The sequence below is a fragment of the Mustelus asterias genome, chromosome 16, assembly GCF_964213995.1.
Source record: "Mustelus asterias chromosome 16, sMusAst1.hap1.1, whole genome shotgun sequence".
In the NCBI taxonomy this organism is placed as follows: domain Eukaryota; kingdom Metazoa; phylum Chordata; class Chondrichthyes; order Carcharhiniformes; family Triakidae; genus Mustelus; species Mustelus asterias.
This window is the reverse complement of record NC_135816.1, coordinates 51,842,123-51,859,976: the sequence shown is the minus strand read 5'-3', so window position 1 is coordinate 51,859,976 and position 17,854 is coordinate 51,842,123. Positions and strand designations below refer to the sequence as shown.

Genomic DNA, 17,854 nt, shown 5'->3' with positions numbered 1-17,854 from the left:
TAAAGCAAACATGATTGTCAGCAAACCAAACGCCTGCCTATATGCGAAAGTTTAAAGTTTTTAAAAAGTATATTTCTTATTAGTCACAAGTAAGGCTTACATTAACACTGCAATGAAGTTACTGTGAAATTCCCCTAGTCGCCACACTCTGGCGCCTGTTCCGGTCAATGTACCTAACCAGCATGTCTTTCAGACTGTGGGAGGAAACCGGAGGACCGGGAGGAAACCCACGCAGACACGGGGAGAATATGCAAACTCCACACAGGCAGTGACCCAAGCTGGGAATCGAACCCAGGTCTCTGGTGCTGTGAGGCAGCAGTGGATTGGTTAAAAGTGCACAAAGTCCTGCTGCTTCGGGCAGTTGGTATTTAGCTTTATTTGGCTTAAGGAATGCTTTATATCACCATTACATGATTTGGCTTAAATCTTGTACCACATCTAATTTTGGTAGATGTGGCTGCATATAAATTATACTAAGTCACTAAACATGTTTAACATCATAATGGTCTGATTGGAGCCTGTTCTGTACATTAAAAAAATTGTTTTAGAAGAAATGTTACTTTCAAGATGTTATCGAAATAGTATTGAAAGAATCTGCGCCTCTGTGGTACAATTATATCTAATTTTATATATTAATGAAAGTCTCCATGGCTTCCTGTTAAGGTTTGCCATTATTAGTTCCTTTGTTTACATCTGTAACAGATGTTGCCTTTATAAACACGTCACGATGTAATGACATTATTTCTTCCTTCTCCTCATCCTCCCCTCCACTGAACTGCAGCCCCAGGAGGCAAGTTTACAAAGGCAGTTTCCATCCTTAATGTGACCATAGGAATTTATTGTGGGAATAATCAAATAATACTTTAAAATATGCAACAAATTACTTCTGCACCTGATGGCATTGCCCCTGTCTTTACCCCCTTTACCTCATGACTGTATTTGATATTGACACCGCTTGTGCAACAGCACAGGATCAGTCCTCTGTTGAAAGTTGTGTACAGCGCAGCACAACATACCTTATGTAACTTTTTAAACAGCCTCCAACTTGGCATAAGCAATGTCACGGGAGATTTGTTAACTGAACTTTCACTTTAACCTTTCATCTACATCACACTTCCTCCACTGAAAATGAATAATCTGCCAAGAGTCCCACCCCCTCCAATTGTTTCTGTTGACAGTGATTGAAAGTTTCCTGTGTTGCTCTTTTTTGTGAAGAAACCTTTTATGTTTTTCGGGCAATCATGCTTCATATTTTATCAATGCAGACCTGTCTGGGCATTGGTGCATTGCAAGCAGCCAAACAGCATTTGTTTGAGGCTTGGTACCTCTAGCTTCACCACGGCTGCAGTTGACCCGCTACCAATGTTTTAAAGTTGGAAATTTTGGTTTTGGGAATCCAACATCAAGATTGTATCAGGCTAAACCAGTGGCTGCATTGTAATTGCACTATCAGCTCTAAATTTCACACACAGCTTATTAACATAGCCAATGAGAGGTTGAGGAATATTTTATTGTTTTCTATTTCCTGTGGATTAAATTCATCAGGAGGGGTTAGTTGGCACTTATTTAATCTTCTCAGAAACAGGTATACTATCAAAATTCTATTAAATCTACCTGACTGTGACAAATGTGCAGGGTTCTAATTTTTTAACAAATTACTAAATTTCCAATTGCTGTAACGAGATTGCCTACACAAACTGTGTGCAAACTACAGTCAAAATGGTTTCATAGGAATATATGGTAACAAGACAAGAAAATTTGTCTCTGATAAACTAAGGAAAGTAACAGGTTCTTGTGCTTGCAGAGGATGTTAGTTACTCAGTAAACTCCATTTTCAACTTGGGTCATTGTGGAAGTGCCTGACATGTTTTTTTTAACGGGAATAAAACATTACTGAAGTTTTTCTCATGCAATGGAGAATGTATATTATGAAGGTTGATTACATCTATTAGAACATAGAAGAGTACAGCACAGAACAGGCCCTTCGGCCCACGATGTTGTGCCGAGCTTTATCTGAAACCAAGATCAAGCTATCCCACTCCCTATCATCCTGGTGTGCTCCATGTGCCTATCCAATAACCGCTTAAATGTTCCTAAAGTGTCTGACTCCACTATCACTGCAGGCAGTCCATTCCACACCCCAACCACTCTCTGCGTAAAGAACCTACCTCTGATATCCTTCCTGTATCTCCCACCACGAACCCTATAGTTATGTCCCCTTGTAATAGCTCCATCCACCCGAGGAAATAGTCTTTGAACGTTCACTCTATCTATCCCCTTCATCATTTTTATAAACCTCTATTAAGTCTCCCCTCAGCCTCCTCCGCTCCAGAGAGAACAGCCCTAGCTCCCTCAACCTTTCCTCATAAGACCTACCCTCCAAACCAGGCAGCATCCTGGTAAATCTCCTCTGCACTCTTTCCAGCGCTTCCACATCCTTCTTATAGTGAGGTGACCAGAACTGCACACAATATTCCAAATGTGGTCTCACCAAGGTCCTGTACAGTTGCAGCATAACCCCACGGCTCTTAAACTTCAACCCCCTGTTAATAAAAGCGAACACACTATAGGCCTTCTTCACAGCTCTATCCACTTGAGTGGCAACCTTTAGAGATCTGTGGATATGGACCCCAAGATCTCTCTGTTCCTCCACAGTCTTCAGAACCCTACCTTTGACCCTGTAATCCACATTTAAATTAGTCCTACCAAAATGAATCACCTCACATTTATCAGGGTTAAACTCCATTTGCCATTTTTCAGCCCAGCCTTGCATCCTATCTATGTCTCTTTGCAGCCTACAACAGCCCTCCACCTCATCTACTACTCCAGCAATCTTGGTGTCATCAGCAAATTTACTGATCCACCCTTCAGCCCCCTCCTCTAAGTCATTAATAAAAATCACAAAGAGCAGAGGGCCAAGCACTGATCCCTGCGGCACTCCGCTAGCAACCTGCCTCCAATCCGAAAATTTTCCATCCACCACCACCCTCTGTCTTCGATCAGACAGCCAGTTACCTATCCAATCGGCCAACTTTCCCTCTATCCCACACCTCCTCACTTTCATCCTAAGCCGACCATGGGGGACCTTATCAAACGCCTTACTAAAATCCATGTATATGACATCAACTGCCCTACCTTCATCAACACACTTAGTTACCTCCTCAAAAAATTCTATCAAATTTGTGAGGCACGACTTGCCCTTCACGAATCCGTGCTGACTATCCCGGATTAATCCGCATCTTTCTAAATGGTCATAAATCCCATCTCTAAGGACCTTTTCCATCAATTTACCAACCACCGAAGTAAGACTAACCGGTCTATAATTACCGGGGTCATTTCTATTCCCTTTCTTAAAGAGAGGAACAACATTCGCCATTCTCCAGTCCTCTGGCACCATCCCCATGGACAGTACATCCACATCTCTATTACTATCTATTACGTTTATTTTCATACATTCACACTCCCCTTGGACAGTAGCGTGGAATGATTTACAGGTTGGCTAACAGGCCACAATGTAAATGCTCCTTGGCGTAACCATTCAACTTCATTTGGTTTAAAGTGGCTGGTTCTCTGCTACGAATAGTTTCATGGGCTCCCAAAACCCATACAATGGAAGGGTGTAGGGCACCCATACTCATTGATGTGAGTGAGTATCAGTTGCATGCCAATCCAAATTTGTCAATCTGCGATCTCTACTCACTAATACTGTCTCCAGTGAGGTTTGCACCCTGCATCTCGCCTCAGAAGTAGGTATGCCAGCACTAGGCCCAAGACTCACTCTCAACATGATTGTGTTTTTGGAGCATTTTTATTTTAGAACCTGCTAAATCATACTGGCCATTCATCATCCTTGATGAATAATGTTGGTTAATTTTGAATAGAATGAATAAGTTGACATCGAATTTTAAAGTTTATTTATTAGTGTACAAGTAGGCTTACATTAACACTGCAATGAAGTTACTATGAAAATCTGCTAGTCGCCACACTCCAGCTCCTGTTCGGATACACTGAGGGAGAATTTAGCATGGCCAATGCACCTAACCAGCACATATTTGGACTGTGGGAGGAAACCGGAGTACCGTAGAAAACCCTCGCAGACACGGGGAGGATGTGCAGACCCTGCACAGACAGTGACCCAAGCCAGGAATCAAATGTATTTTTCCCTCTGTGTATTGTACTGTTTTAACTGCTCATTAATGCAGTCTCAAGTGCCAGTGTGTTTTTTGTCTTTAGACTTACAAAATCACACTAGAAGGGTGAAAACTTGTAGCGATGTTGTGTATATGCTTTGTACTGAATTCCCATAAAAGTTAGTGACGCGTGCAATTTATGAAGCTGTTGCATCTTTTTAATAGAATCAGAACTCTTGATTTTGACCTGCTCTCATCTTGTGGTTGGGGGCGTGTGGAGGTTGGCGTTCCTGCAGCGGCCCGAGTTTTAAATATTCACTTTTACGATGCCCGGTGATTAACCTGTTGCTGTTCACTTTATGCTTAAACTTATCCCCTAAAAAAAGAAACTGAGCGGAACACACAATCTGGAACTGTGTGAAAATTGCCATTGAGTGAGGTCCAGAAATTGATTTAAATGCAGTCGTGTGGGGTAGCAACTGAATTGACCTAGTCGCTATCATCTCTCTCTTGTTTTAACAGCACCCTTTTGTGAGCAGCGTCAGCAGTAATAAACCACTCAGGGAATTGGTGGCAGAGGCAAAAGCTGAAGTGATGGAGGAAATAGAAGACAATCGAGAGGAAGCAGAAGATGATGACTCATCAGAACCATTATCAGTAAGTGCAAATTGAACTAACGTCTACTTTTAGAGTTGTGTTCCAAATTCTAAATCTGAGCCAGACTGAGACAAAGCTGCATTGATGTAGTCTGGCAAGACTGCATAGGAGTGCGTATGTATGAATAAGAAGCAATTTTGGAGTGCATTTGAAAGCAACTTTTAATATCTCAGTGAAATTACAGCGTAATTTACTTTTCTTTATCTTTGAGAGACTCCATTTTAAAATAGTGCTTATAATAATTTGCCCAAAGCAACAAAGTTGTGCTAATTTTTAAAAATTGGTCTAGTTAGGCCTCACTTGAGCATTGTGTTGACTTCCGGGTATCACAGTTTAGGAATAACGTTGAGGCTTTGGAGATTTGATTATCGGGGATAGAATAATTAGTCATGTGGAGAGACTAGCGAGGCTAGGATTGCTCTCAGAGCAGGGAGGTTAATGGAGGTGTTCAAAATTGTTCAGGATTCTGTTACAATAGATAGGGAGAAACTGTTTTCCAGTGGCAATATCTGACAATGATAATTGATAGATTCAGAAAGGTGGGCTTTTTTAATGCACCAACTTATGATCTCGAATGTACTGCTTGAAAGATTACCGGAAGTAGATTCGATGTAATCACTTTCAAAAGGAAATTGAATGTATATTTAAAAAGGAAAAAAATAAAATTGCAGGGCTGCGGGGAAAGAGCAGAGGAGTAGGACAATAAAATCTTTCAAAGATGGGGTAAATCATTTTGTATATTATAGAATGCTGCAGCACTGAATGTCCTGTCAGTTTGCAATGCAATCATTTTCAATCAAATCAAGTTAGCTAGATAAATGCTCTACTTGAGACTTCAGTTTTATGCCTGCTTAATTCTATTCTACTATTTTTTGTATTATAATGTGAATGTAACTTCTAAAGTATGTGTGCATATGCAGATGCACAAGACCAAGCGCTGGTAAATGGGATTAGGTGGGAGGTCAGGTGTGTCAGTGCAGACTCAATGGGGCTGAAGGGCCTCTTTTGCACTGTATTCTATGGTAGTGCATTCAAATGGTTATATTTAGGATTGTACTTTTTATCATGTGAAGTAGAAAGTGTGTTGGTACAAAAATATAATGTTATAAAACTTTATTCTCATCTTGCAACCAAAATGCAATAAACATATTGTCAGACTTTCGACAACTAAAGAGTCGTAACTGGTTGGATTCCTGCCCAAGTAAAATCCAAGTGTTGTTCTTTAGCCTCTTCCAGGTCACACACGTGGTCCCTCTGAACTGAGCCAAATCAGCCTGGAAGCAGAGAAACCTCCCAAGATCCTACAGCCTTTAGAAACCAATGGTGCTGCACCTGAAGTTGCAAAGGCTCAGGCTGATAAGTCCAGTGAAGGACTATTGGACGAGGGTATATGCAGCGGTGACAGTGACAAAGCAGAGAGCGAGAACTCGGTGAAGACTAGCAGCTCAGACTCTGGAATTGATGATGCTAAAGTTAGCTCATGTGCAAAAGACAAATCTGAGACGGACTTGCAGACAAATGATGGGAAACCAAATGCGGCCATAACAACTCCTGCACAAAGTTCAGAAGCGAACAAGGTATCGGAACAGAATTCCACCAAACAAAGTTTGACAGACAATTCCGAGACTCTCCAGCCAAATGATGCGCCGATTTCTGTGGACACTGTTGATTCAAAGAATGAAAAGGAATCGCTTGCCAAAAACGAAAAAGAATGTAAATCTGATAAACAAATCACTCTGGTTCAAGATTCACTGATGCTCAATGGAGCAGTAGATTCCACCAACATACAGTCCAGGAGGGATTCTGACTCGGGTAGCGTATCTGTTTCCGATAGCATTGACTTGAATATTTCCCTTTCAGCTGATATCAAGGAAAGTGGCTCTCTATCAATACGGGTAAGAAACTTTGGTCTTGACAAAATTTTTAGCATGGGTAATAAATTCGCTCTCTTACTAGCCTTGACACAATCCCAATTTTTGAAATGTATTGTCCTTCAAGTAGATCAATAATAATAACAGAATATACTTGCAACTGAAATTTCTATTATCATTGTGGATCAGTTCTGTTTAGCTCTGTTAATTTCAGAAGATTTCCCTCCACTGAACTGGATTTGAGTCCTTGGGTTTCTTAGTCCAGTTAGCTTATTTGGCATTGATGTCATTTGTCAGTACGTTTTCCACATATATCTGGAAGGCAGAAAGCCTGGAACCTTAACCTGCAGCTGGAGTAACAGATCGAGTTTATTTCCATTTGTATTTCAGCCGTGTAAGATTTGAAAGATCTAGATGTAGTGTACTAAGGGTTGATTTATCCTTTTCTGGTTGTGGGCTTTCTCCAAATGACAATGAATGGTCATGCAAAGCATCTGCCAGCTTTTATTTTCCCCAAAATGAAACAGTTGCTTTGTGTAAAATAGAAGTATCTTTTCTTGCCCATAGTAAACAGAATGCAATTTTTTTGGTGGGGGGGTTGCTACATGTGGAAACCAAGAGTCCCAAATGCTCAAAGCGTTCTATTAATTCGAATGTATATTGGCCACAGTGGGTGAAAACTGAAAGATTCTCGAGTTTTATATATCTCAAGTTCTTTTGCCGATAAATATCAATCAATAATGATCAGTGACATTGTTAAATAATAAATCATCTCGTGAAGTAAACGGCATAGAATATCAAGAAAGAAAAATAACATTAGCCGCAATCTAAACTCCCCAAAATTAATATGACTGCAACTTGTATCCTCCATGATATAATTCCTACCTAGATCCAGGAGCTCCAAGCCAGACAAAGTGCCTCAGCTGCCATCTCACATTTTAATAATGAGGAGGCAGGATTGTCATCCATTTTGAATGACTAATGTAAGATGTACAAACTGATCCCAAATGTTTTCTCACCAGTCGTTTTCTCCTGTGAAAAACAGCCCCATGGTTGTAAAATACATCTGACACAAAAGACTTTTGGTAATACAAGGCACAAAAACCGTATTGATTGTTTGCTTGCGGAAATTTATTTTTCGTGAAAGGCATATAATTTTAACTCTGGGTTGGGAGTAATTTTATTAACATTTGGTAACTGACAGTGCATATTGGAAATTCACACATTCACTGTTGATTTTTATGACTTTGCAAAATGAACAATGAGCCATTTTCATTGTTGTCCAGCAATTTGAGTGAATAGGTTTCATTAAACAAAGACATCCTGGCAATAAAATTGAGATGATTGTCCACAGATAATAAAATACTCAAAACTCCTAACTGCTGGCTTCTAGCCTTGATGCTGATAGGGGCAGTGTAAGAGAAATGAATCCATGGCCAAAAGTACCTCATGATAAAATCCATAGAATCCCTACAGTGCAGAAGGAGGCCATTTGGCCCATCGAGTCTGCACTGACAACAATTCCACCCGGGTCCTATCCCCGTAACTCCATTTATCTTGCTGGTCCCACGTAAGGGTCAATTTAACATGGCCAATCCACCTAACCCGCACATCTTTGGACTGTGGGAGGAAACTGGAGCACCTGAAGGAAACCCATGCAGACCCAGGGAGAATGTGCAAACTCCACACAGACAGTGACTCAAGCTGGGAATCGAACCCGGGTCCCTAGCATTGTGAGGCAGCAGTGCTAACCACTGTGCCACCATGCTGCCAGGAACAACCAGGATGTGTATTATGTTTTTAGGAAATTGTCAAAATTATGAAAAGGTATAAAAATAGATGTTCCATATTTACTACTGAGAGAATGCAATGAACCAGTTGAAGTGGGCTTCACTTTGTGCAATTTTAAATTAATGTTTTTGTGTATTGGTGTAGACTAACAAGGCAAACAATAAAACTCTGAAACGAACAAGAAAATTTGTTGTAGATGGAGTGGAAGTGAGTGTCACAACATCGAAAATTATTGGGGAGGATGAGAAAAAAACTGAGGAAATGCGATTCCTAAGGCATGTGAAAACATTTTTTTTACCTATAAGGCTTTATATCTATTGAACAAATAGCTTCTAATAACTTCATAATCTACTTGCAACATTTTATTTCAAATTAAAGGATTTACCTTTGATTTGCTTGAGCAAATTTGTAAATGTTGTATGATATAATGGGAAGTGTAGACCATTGGAAACAGCTTTGCAATATGAAGCTGAATAGAGAAAAGAATTGCATGGTTTTAATTCTGTACATAATTCTGTTGGTATTTTGAAGATTAGCTATGGTTGCATTTTTGTGGCAAAGGAGAGCAGAGAAATTTAGGAAAGTAAGGCTCATTCTAAAGTTGCCCGAACTATAGTCCATCGTGTGGAAGCATTGCATGATTGTCCGTTTTCTTTTTAAATCGGCAGGCGTCAGGAGCTGCGAGAGTTGCGGTTACTTCAGAAGGAGGAACACCGGGCTCAAACTCAACTCAATTTCAAATCGCAACAACAGTTGGAGCAAATGCTTCGCCGTTTTGAGCAGGAGATGAATGTATGATTTGTCTTAATGCCTCACTTTCCTTTCTAACGTTTGCTGCTTTTCATTTTGTGTGATGAGACTCAAAATGCAGCTGTTCTTGGATAACTAGATAAAGCCAACTTTCCACGAGAGATAGCTAGCCACCTGATTATGCTGACCGTTTGCACGATCTGTCCAAGAGTTAATTGGAAGCCCGCATTTCAGTTGATGGCACCTTCACAGATTCGTCTCAGAATTGGGAAGATTGGGAAGCGTTAGACTGCTGGTAGTTGAAGGTTTTTTAAGCAAGGGTCTATGAACAGCAGCAAAGGCGATTACAATGCTTGTGCTGTCACTAGGACCTGAAATTGTGGCTTTAATGCTTCTTCTGTTTCTGAGCCCCTTTATCCTTCCCAGTCTCAATTCTAGTAAAATCCACATTAAATGCTCTTCAAATAATAATTTGCGAGAACAAGGTAACTTTTCACACAAGCTTTGTACCAATACTTTCAACTTGGAAAAATTGACAGATTTCCTTCATTTTACTAAAAAAGGTGCAAGTAAACCTACAAGCCACTGTTAAAGGAGAGAGAGCACCTCTGCCTTTGCCCCAAATGTTTCCAACTCACTACCTAATGCTGGTTGGTGGCACAGGGACAGACCCAGTCACCGCACCCACCTCAGCCTTGCAGCTTGCAAGGGGGGGGTGGCATTTTGGGTTCAGATCAGCAGCAAGCAAAATGTTTCTTAGCAATGAAAGTTGGTGGTGCAGCCTGGGGGTCTGCAGCTACCTGTGGAGGAAAGGTGGAAGTCCTCTCTCCTGGTGCTCCTGCTCTCCGTCATGTCACTTGCCTTTTTTAAAAAAAACGTTGTGTAATATTTTTGGCCGTTCTACGTTGACATATTCATAGACTTTAGTGGCTTTGCTGCAGCTTCCTCTGAGCCGGTGCTTCACAAGTTAAAAGCATCTCACATCCCATCTTGGACTTGCACTGCCCAGTTGGAAGTGACATCCTTTGTACCCGTGCAGACTCAGGCTACTGCGCATTGAAATGCCATCTTGTTATCAGGCACATGCATGTAGCCTTCATTGTGTAAATTTCTGTTTTCACTTTGTGTACAAACCCAGGCCATACCGGCCCAGACCACGCCATACTTTCTTAAAATCTGCTTTCCTAAACACAGGGCATTTTAAGGCGCATAGTTAAGGGTTGGTTCCACCCTTCAGCTTTTTCTAGTATATTCTTTATGAAAACCTTTTCAGAAATTATTTAGGAAGTAAATATTTGGTGACAAAGGCTGAAACTTTCTGGACATTCATGCCAGCGGGATCTTCTGGTCCCGCCAATGGCGCACCCCACCATGGCTTTTCTGGCAGTGCGGAGTGCATTCAACCCCATTGACAATGACGGGACCAGAAGATCCCGCCCACCAGCCAGTGACGGTCCGCATCCACCTCCAGGGAACACGCACCAGGTTGCACGGAAAATCCTGCCCCCGCTCTTCCTTTTAATTGAGTCGGCTGTCTTTCTTTTCTGTCAGTTATTCATTTCTAATAATAAATGCCGTCTGAACAGTTGATTGCTTTTGTCCACAGGCGAAGAAGAAGTTCTTTGACACGGAGTTGGAAAATCTGGAAAGACAGCAAAAGCAACAGATTGAGAAAATGGAACAGGAGCACACAAACCGGCTGCGCGATGAAGCCAAACGCATCAAAGCTGAGCAAGAAAAGGAATATTCTAAGTTCATTGACCAGCTGAAAACCCAGAAGAAAGAGGTAAAGATTAATAAATTAGATCAAGTGCCATGTCAAGTTGAAAGCTTTCCAGCAAGCCAGCATTGAAATTTTGTTCAAGCTTGAAATGTAATTGGAACGTGTTACATTTCTAACATGTGTGTCTGAGATGATTTATTGATTGCCGTTATTTAGAATAGCAAGTTTAATCTATCCTTGATCTCTCAGGCTGCCTTTCTCTTTAATTGTTAAGTTAATCAAAAAGAGGCAAAGCAAAACCTGCAAGTTACTTAAAGTCCAAACGCAGACAGCATGCATAACTCGTGAGCATTGGACTTTGGGTTTAAATTCTTGCTTGTATGGACTGAGAGTGGTGAACTGTGTACTGAAACTACTCTCTGCTAGCTAACTTATCGCCTTTTGGTTACTGTGTTTCTGATATTTTGCTGATTTCATTCTTTTTCTAACTTTCTAGTGTGAAAACAAATAAATTGTTAAAAGTGCACAGGATGTAAGGTTTCCTGTTAAGATTTTAATGAGTACATGATCATGTATGTTTGATCTTTGTGCCTGTAAAGTATTGTAATTTCCTTTTTTTGTCAATGGTAAATGAAATACTTGATTTAACGACAGTTACCCCAGAGCTGCAGATCACATGCACATCTTAACCTTTTAGTACTAGAGTTGGTATTTGGTAATATGTTTGCGATGCTTGTGTTTTTCTCTATGCTTAGGTGTTCTCGATGCTTAGGTGTATCAAAGATCTACAATTAGATCAACTATTTGCCCTGTATCTCTGGCAGTGTCTCACTATTTTAATGTGTATAAGAGCAGCATACTTTCTATGATTTTCCATCCTCCTTTGGGGTACCTGTCCTCCACCTGTGATCATAGTATGCCTAACCATGCAGTATATGAGACATCAGTGTGAGGATAGCTAGCACAACACCTCCTGTAAGTGCGTTATACTCATAACTATTTAGATGTTATTATTTGGGAAATGTTAGAGGAGATATGCAAACTAATTATTGTAACCACCTCAATAATGCAGTAATTGTAATGAAGCTGATCACGTGTTTAGATTTTTGTTCCATGATGGCTAAGATTTCATCTCCAGCAATAGCTCACATTAAAGGATGTGAGGTGGTTTGGAGTGGGAGGGGTGGGGCCAAGTGTACACTAAGAATGTGGCACCATAAAGCTATTCACGCCACAGTGGATGTAGCCAGTCATCCTTGGTTGTGCAGCTTTTCTGGTACAATACCAAACTCCTATGCTGGTTACCCCAGTCGAAGTCCTCGTTGTTACTGGAGATGGAAGATTTTTTAAAAAAATCTCTCATTGGTAAATATATGGCAAACTTTGAATGAGGAGCTTTACAATGGCAAGCAGGACCAATGGTAAGTGTAGTATATACGCTGTGGAAAAAGTATACTATCTGTACTACAGAGAAATCCTACCTAGGGCATGGTAGAAAGGTGGGAACCTTTTTGGATGCAAAGTGAGCAATATAATTAATCTATTTATTAAGATTGCAGCTTTCTTCCAAGTCACGCAGATATCCTACTTCTGTCCCATCTTCAATCTTACACAACAAATAGAAATACATAGCATGTACAGCACCAACAGGCCGTTTGGCACAATTGGTCTAGACAGTCATTTATGCTCCACACAAGCCTATCCCACTGTAATTCACTCTTAACTCGGGCCCATATACCTCTATTCCCTTCTCCCTTTATGCAGCAAACCTTCCCTTAAAATATTCTAATACAATCTATGACACTGAATTCTGCATTCTGACCACTCTTGAACAAAGAATTACTTATGGCAGAGAAGATTCTTGCACCTGAAGAGGCTCTTTTAACCATTTCTGTGCTTCTGGACACAATGCAAGCGAAGGCTGGTTTGTTCTGCAATCGTTCACTCATTTCTTGCTTCCAGATTTTCTTCTCTTCCTCTCTTTCTCTAGTACCATATCACTGACTGATATTGTATCATATCATATCGCTGATCATTGAGCTGCAAATAAGTTGTCCTAAGCACACTTCCATCCTTGTCATGTGGAAGTTGAGACACAAAACAACATCTCCTGCTTTGTTCATTTTTGACAACTTCGAAACTGGAATTCATTGCCTCCCTTAATCTGTGCTCCTAACAACTTGGATATAGGCCGTGGCCGATTTACTGCTAGATTTATCTCCTATTTGCTCCAACCACTTCAACTCTCTCCAGCCGTGATACACTACGGGCTTTGGCTCTTCACTTAGCTTTCTGATTTCTTTTGGAAAAATATGTTCATATGATAACTCACTGTTCAAGTGTCAATAGAATACTTTTGGGGGAAAGAAATCAGAAGTTTATTCAACCTTCAATAAGATTCAGAATGTTTTCTTTAATTGGCTGAAACGTACCATTAAACATTTTTAAAATGATTTGCAATTGAACACACATTGAAAAAAACTGTCAATTTATAGTGTGTATTTTGTAATAGAACTGAGGTGGTGAAATGCTTCCTTTTTAGGAGGACACCAAGGATGGGATTTTATGGCCTTGCTGGTCCTGAAACCGTAAAATTCCACCCGATGTCAACGGACCTTTTCATGGTTCGCCCCTCGCCCGCTCCGATTCCCGTGGCGGGAGGGGAGTGTAAAAATTTTTGATGCATGAATGCAGGACTTGCATCCTTTCAAAAAAAAAGGGGGAAAAAATCATTTTTACTGTATCGTTTTTTTTATTATGGGTTCCAATTACCCCCATTGGTGCATCACTACAAATTTAGGTTTAATGCGGCTCCAGCACGTGGGCACGTGATTGCTCTTGGGTGGGGGAGGTGGATGGGCATGTACCACTGTGCACTGTCCCAACTTTGTACCGTTTATGCACTGTCCCAACTTTGTGCGACATGGGAGGTATAAGTATTGAAGGGTCAAACAAAGTTTAGAAAATCTTCTGTGGTCTTTTGGATTTCCTGAGCCCTTACTGAACTTATCTTCCTGTCTGCAAGATCGCAGTTCTACACGGGCAGAGTAATTTAAGTGTCCTCTGTGAAGGCACTCTGAGCTACAACTTAATATCATCTATAAAGCAATTGAAGATCAAAATACATTTTACAATTTATCTTACTTAGCCACAGCTAAATAGCAAAAACATAAGTATGCATCGGCTTCATACATAGCTTGGGCATTCTTGTTCTTGATCCTGAAATCTCTGCAATTAATGCAGATTATTAGATTAACTGTTAAAATATGTACTTTCTTGTTGTACATTAGGTAAAGAGTGAAGTTGAAAAACTTCCCAGAAACCAACGCAGAGACAGCATGAAACAAAAAATGGGAGAATTTGCACAGAAGAAACAAACACAGGTAGCAGCAGTAAATAGTAACAATGAATTAGAAGGGCCTAAAATTGAATTAAGTAAGCTGCTTCCAGCCATTCTCGAGTTGAATTGGCCAAAACCCATTGGACTCTTTCGTCTCTGTCTCAGCCACTTGATTAAAGCTCTTCATTTGCTTTCTTAATATCACTTGTTAAAGAAGAATTGCATATGGTGACTAACTCTGCGACAGATCTAACTTGCTCTATAGACCTGGGCACCTGGGTATTCTTTCCTAACAATCCTCCTTCACCCCCACCCCCCAAACAAAAAAAAAAGTTGTCCTGTCGTCACAACCTTGAAATATTTATCTCCCTTGATGTTTCAAATGCCCTGGTTTTATGGAAAGAGCCAAAATCTTCTTTGTAAGTTTGAGTTTGGTTCTGGTCCACCTTTCACTGCTGAAGTTTAGATAGGCTTGACATTGCAATTCAGGTCTTGACTCTGAAACATATTGTATTGAAGAAAGCTGCCTTTTACTTCAGTCATCTGGATGACCTGAACTCAATGCAATTAAAAGATAGATTAGAAGCAACCCTTAATGATATCACTGAAATATTGGATTCTTGGCTTGGCGACCCAAGTTTGAATCCTGCTCTTCATAACCTCCTTGCTTATGCTTTTCTATGTGTGGTATATGTGTATTGTTGCATTAACAACAATAATGGTGGTATCTGCGGTGGGGTGTTACAACAGCTAACAATTGGTTTTGGACAAACTTTACTGTAGAAGTCGGTTTTGGGGATCGCTTATCTCTGTACACTTGAATGTTTAATTGCAATTGGAGAACTGATGTATTGCAGATACATTTCTACAATGGACAGCCTTGTGTTTTGAGGTATGTTTAAAAGTTATGCAGTAACCTATTGCTCATCCATTTAATTTCATGTATTCTTTCATTGAGAAACATCCAGGTTGAACTGAAATTTACAAATAATGAAACGAAACTGCCAAGGATACTTTTGTACATTTAATCGTATTTCACAATCTATAGATGGCCTGAAAAGATTTTGAGACTATATTTAAGCTGAAGGCAATGCGTGAAAATCACATTTTTGGGGGCATGGAATGGTGAGGTCTTAAGAGTAGATCTTGTGTGCCTGGGTGACTTGAAACACAACTTGTTTCAATGTAAAGCCTTGAAAATGTGGTAAAGGTTTCTGCTCTAATTGGGATGTATAAATTCTAGATATTGGTAATAAATCCAGTAAATTCAGGACAGGAACCTAATCTTATGTAAAGTTTAATTATGAATAGTTGCCACTATTCCATTATGTAAGCTCTGAGATAGCAACCACAAAACTCATTCAGTACCTTCTGGTAAAGTGTGAAGTTCAGTCAAAGAAAGTTGATCACTTGCGCTGCCACGTGAACAAAGGACTGAAAACTGCCAGTTTGTCATTAAATACTCAACACCAATGCCTTGGAAAGATGGCAACCTGTCACCAAAATGCAGAATAGTGTGCACAAGATTCCAGTTCCACATTGTGGTTGATGCTTAATGCCCTGTTTATACATCGTACCACTTCAATGACTAAGAAAGAAGTCCACCAAACAGCCTTATTCATACTATGAGGGAGGAGGTCTGTTTCAATTCTCGTATTCTTTACTTTTCTAACAATTTTTAACTTTTCATCGATGAACCTTTTAAAGCAATCCCAGCTTCCTTACCAGATACTAAGTATGTAATATTATTTTAAAGTGAAAGAGGACATTTTTCCCAGTAGGTTGCTGCAGCAGTTGCCGACTGAACTAGTGTGCGAGCCAGCTTTGCTTTCAAAGAGCACAGTTCATCTTGTGTCTGTTATCTTAAGATAATGATCATGCAGTGCAGCCAGCAAAAGCAGTGTATTTTCTTACCGTTGTGTGCTTAAAATCCAGCTTCATGTTCCACACAGTCTGTGTTGTCAAATCTTGCTGTCTTTTCCTTTCCAGTTTTTACTTTTATCTCCTTGACTGGGTTTTTAAGATTTCCATTACCATTCAGAATTTCCTCTACCTTCAGTTTCTGTTATGTGGTTACGGTTCATGATGTCTTTGCATATTAGGGATGCACCCAACTACATTTCTAATAAGATATCTGACACAGATGGACGTCATCTTTGGTGTGCTAATTGAAGGTCTACTCAAAGGCTTGTACCTTGTTTTTCGATGGGTGGAGGTGCTGATGAAACTGAGGTTTTCATATGTTTCTGCTTCTCTGTTGTATTTTTAACCAATTTTCTTTTCAAAATGAACTAAAACTTTGAATGTAGAGACACTTTGCTGGTGTTTCAGTTCAACCTTAAGATGTAAAATTGCTAATAAATTTACTGACCTCACTTTTTCTCAAATTTTGACCAAAAACTAGCATTTGAGAGTTCCCAGTTAAGAAAGCCATTTCCTCTGCCACCTTGGTGGGTGAATATTGTCCTTGGAACTCATCAGCATATCTATAGCATGAAAGTGGAACTGTTTTTTTTAATCACGGAAATTGGCACGTAACTGATTTTCAATGGTTTAATCATCACTATCCACACACTTGGTGGATAGTTTGTGCTGCTTCCAAGATGTACCTGCTGAAACTGTTGGCCAAACATTCAGCTAGTTTTCTCCACCCAAACCTCACCATGAAAAAGGCTAACTCACGAGTACCAGCCTTTATACAGTGAGGCACTGGCGCAGATGTACCCATCAAAATGTAGGTGCAGCAAGACCCAATCCCTTATACCATTATTACTGTGTTTTCAGATCTGAGGCTTATTTCTATTTGCAGGAAATAGACAGCTTATTTCTAACTTTAGGAAAGAGACAACCTATTATTGATCAGAAATGCCATTTTCATTTCCATCTTTGCAACAACCCATAAAGGTGGTTTTTGAAGCCACATGATCCAGTTGTAGCTACTTTTCAAATCTGACTTGCTGAAAATTCATCTTTGGAGTTCTTGAATTTATTGCATTTATGATCCCACTGAAGTCTTGCTATGTGTTCATACTCTCCTATGCAGTAACGTTATTTTGGCTGGCTTGTGATATCTTTGGTGTTTCTTAAATCATTTATAAGAACATAACATATATTGAGTGAGAGCTCCTCATACATGTTGCTCTGCAAACTTTGTGCTATTTGTTCTCTGGTGGACTATCTCTAGCCCATCCAATGTCTTCATAGGGAACCTGAGGTAAATCTCAAGATTATTAGATTCTCAACTCTGAAAGTTTAATTAGCAGAACACATTGAACAGTTGCTTTTGAGAAGTGCCATCAATGTGAATTACTTTGTAGAATTTGATTTATTTCCTCAATCCTGCTGTTCAGTTGCTCTCTTGAACTCATTTGCCACAATTTCCTCAGAGTAGCTGGTACCCCATTAGAGTTGAATCACACTTGTTGTTTTCCAGTTTCAACTCCCAGTTTAATTTTTGACATGCCAAGGTCATAGTAACCCTTCGCTAAAATAAATTTATATTCACTTGCTACATTCCTCCCATTGTAGATCCAATTCATTCATTCAGCGGCAGTTGTATATGAACTCTTTAGCATTCAAGGAATTTGTTTTT

General features: G+C 40.0%; 1 protein-coding gene across 2 annotated transcripts in view; it reads left to right on the top strand.

Annotated features, from left to right (window-relative positions):
* Nucleotides 1-17,854, top strand: part of stk10 (serine/threonine kinase 10) — a 113,975-nt gene that overhangs the window by 75,429 nt on the left and 20,692 nt on the right. The window contains exons 8-13 of one of the 2 annotated variants that reach the window (XM_078231117.1): nucleotides 4,653-4,787; nucleotides 6,014-6,682; nucleotides 8,594-8,724; nucleotides 9,118-9,241; nucleotides 10,806-10,985; nucleotides 14,213-14,305. In XM_078231117.1, the coding sequence (XP_078087243.1) occupies nucleotides 4,653-4,787; nucleotides 6,014-6,682; nucleotides 8,594-8,724; nucleotides 9,118-9,241; nucleotides 10,806-10,985; nucleotides 14,213-14,305 (1,332 nt within the window). The remainder of the gene's footprint in view (nucleotides 1-4,652; nucleotides 4,788-6,013; nucleotides 6,683-8,593; nucleotides 8,725-9,117; nucleotides 9,242-10,805; nucleotides 10,986-14,212; nucleotides 14,306-17,854) is intronic. The other variant, XM_078231118.1, reaches the window with a different exon arrangement.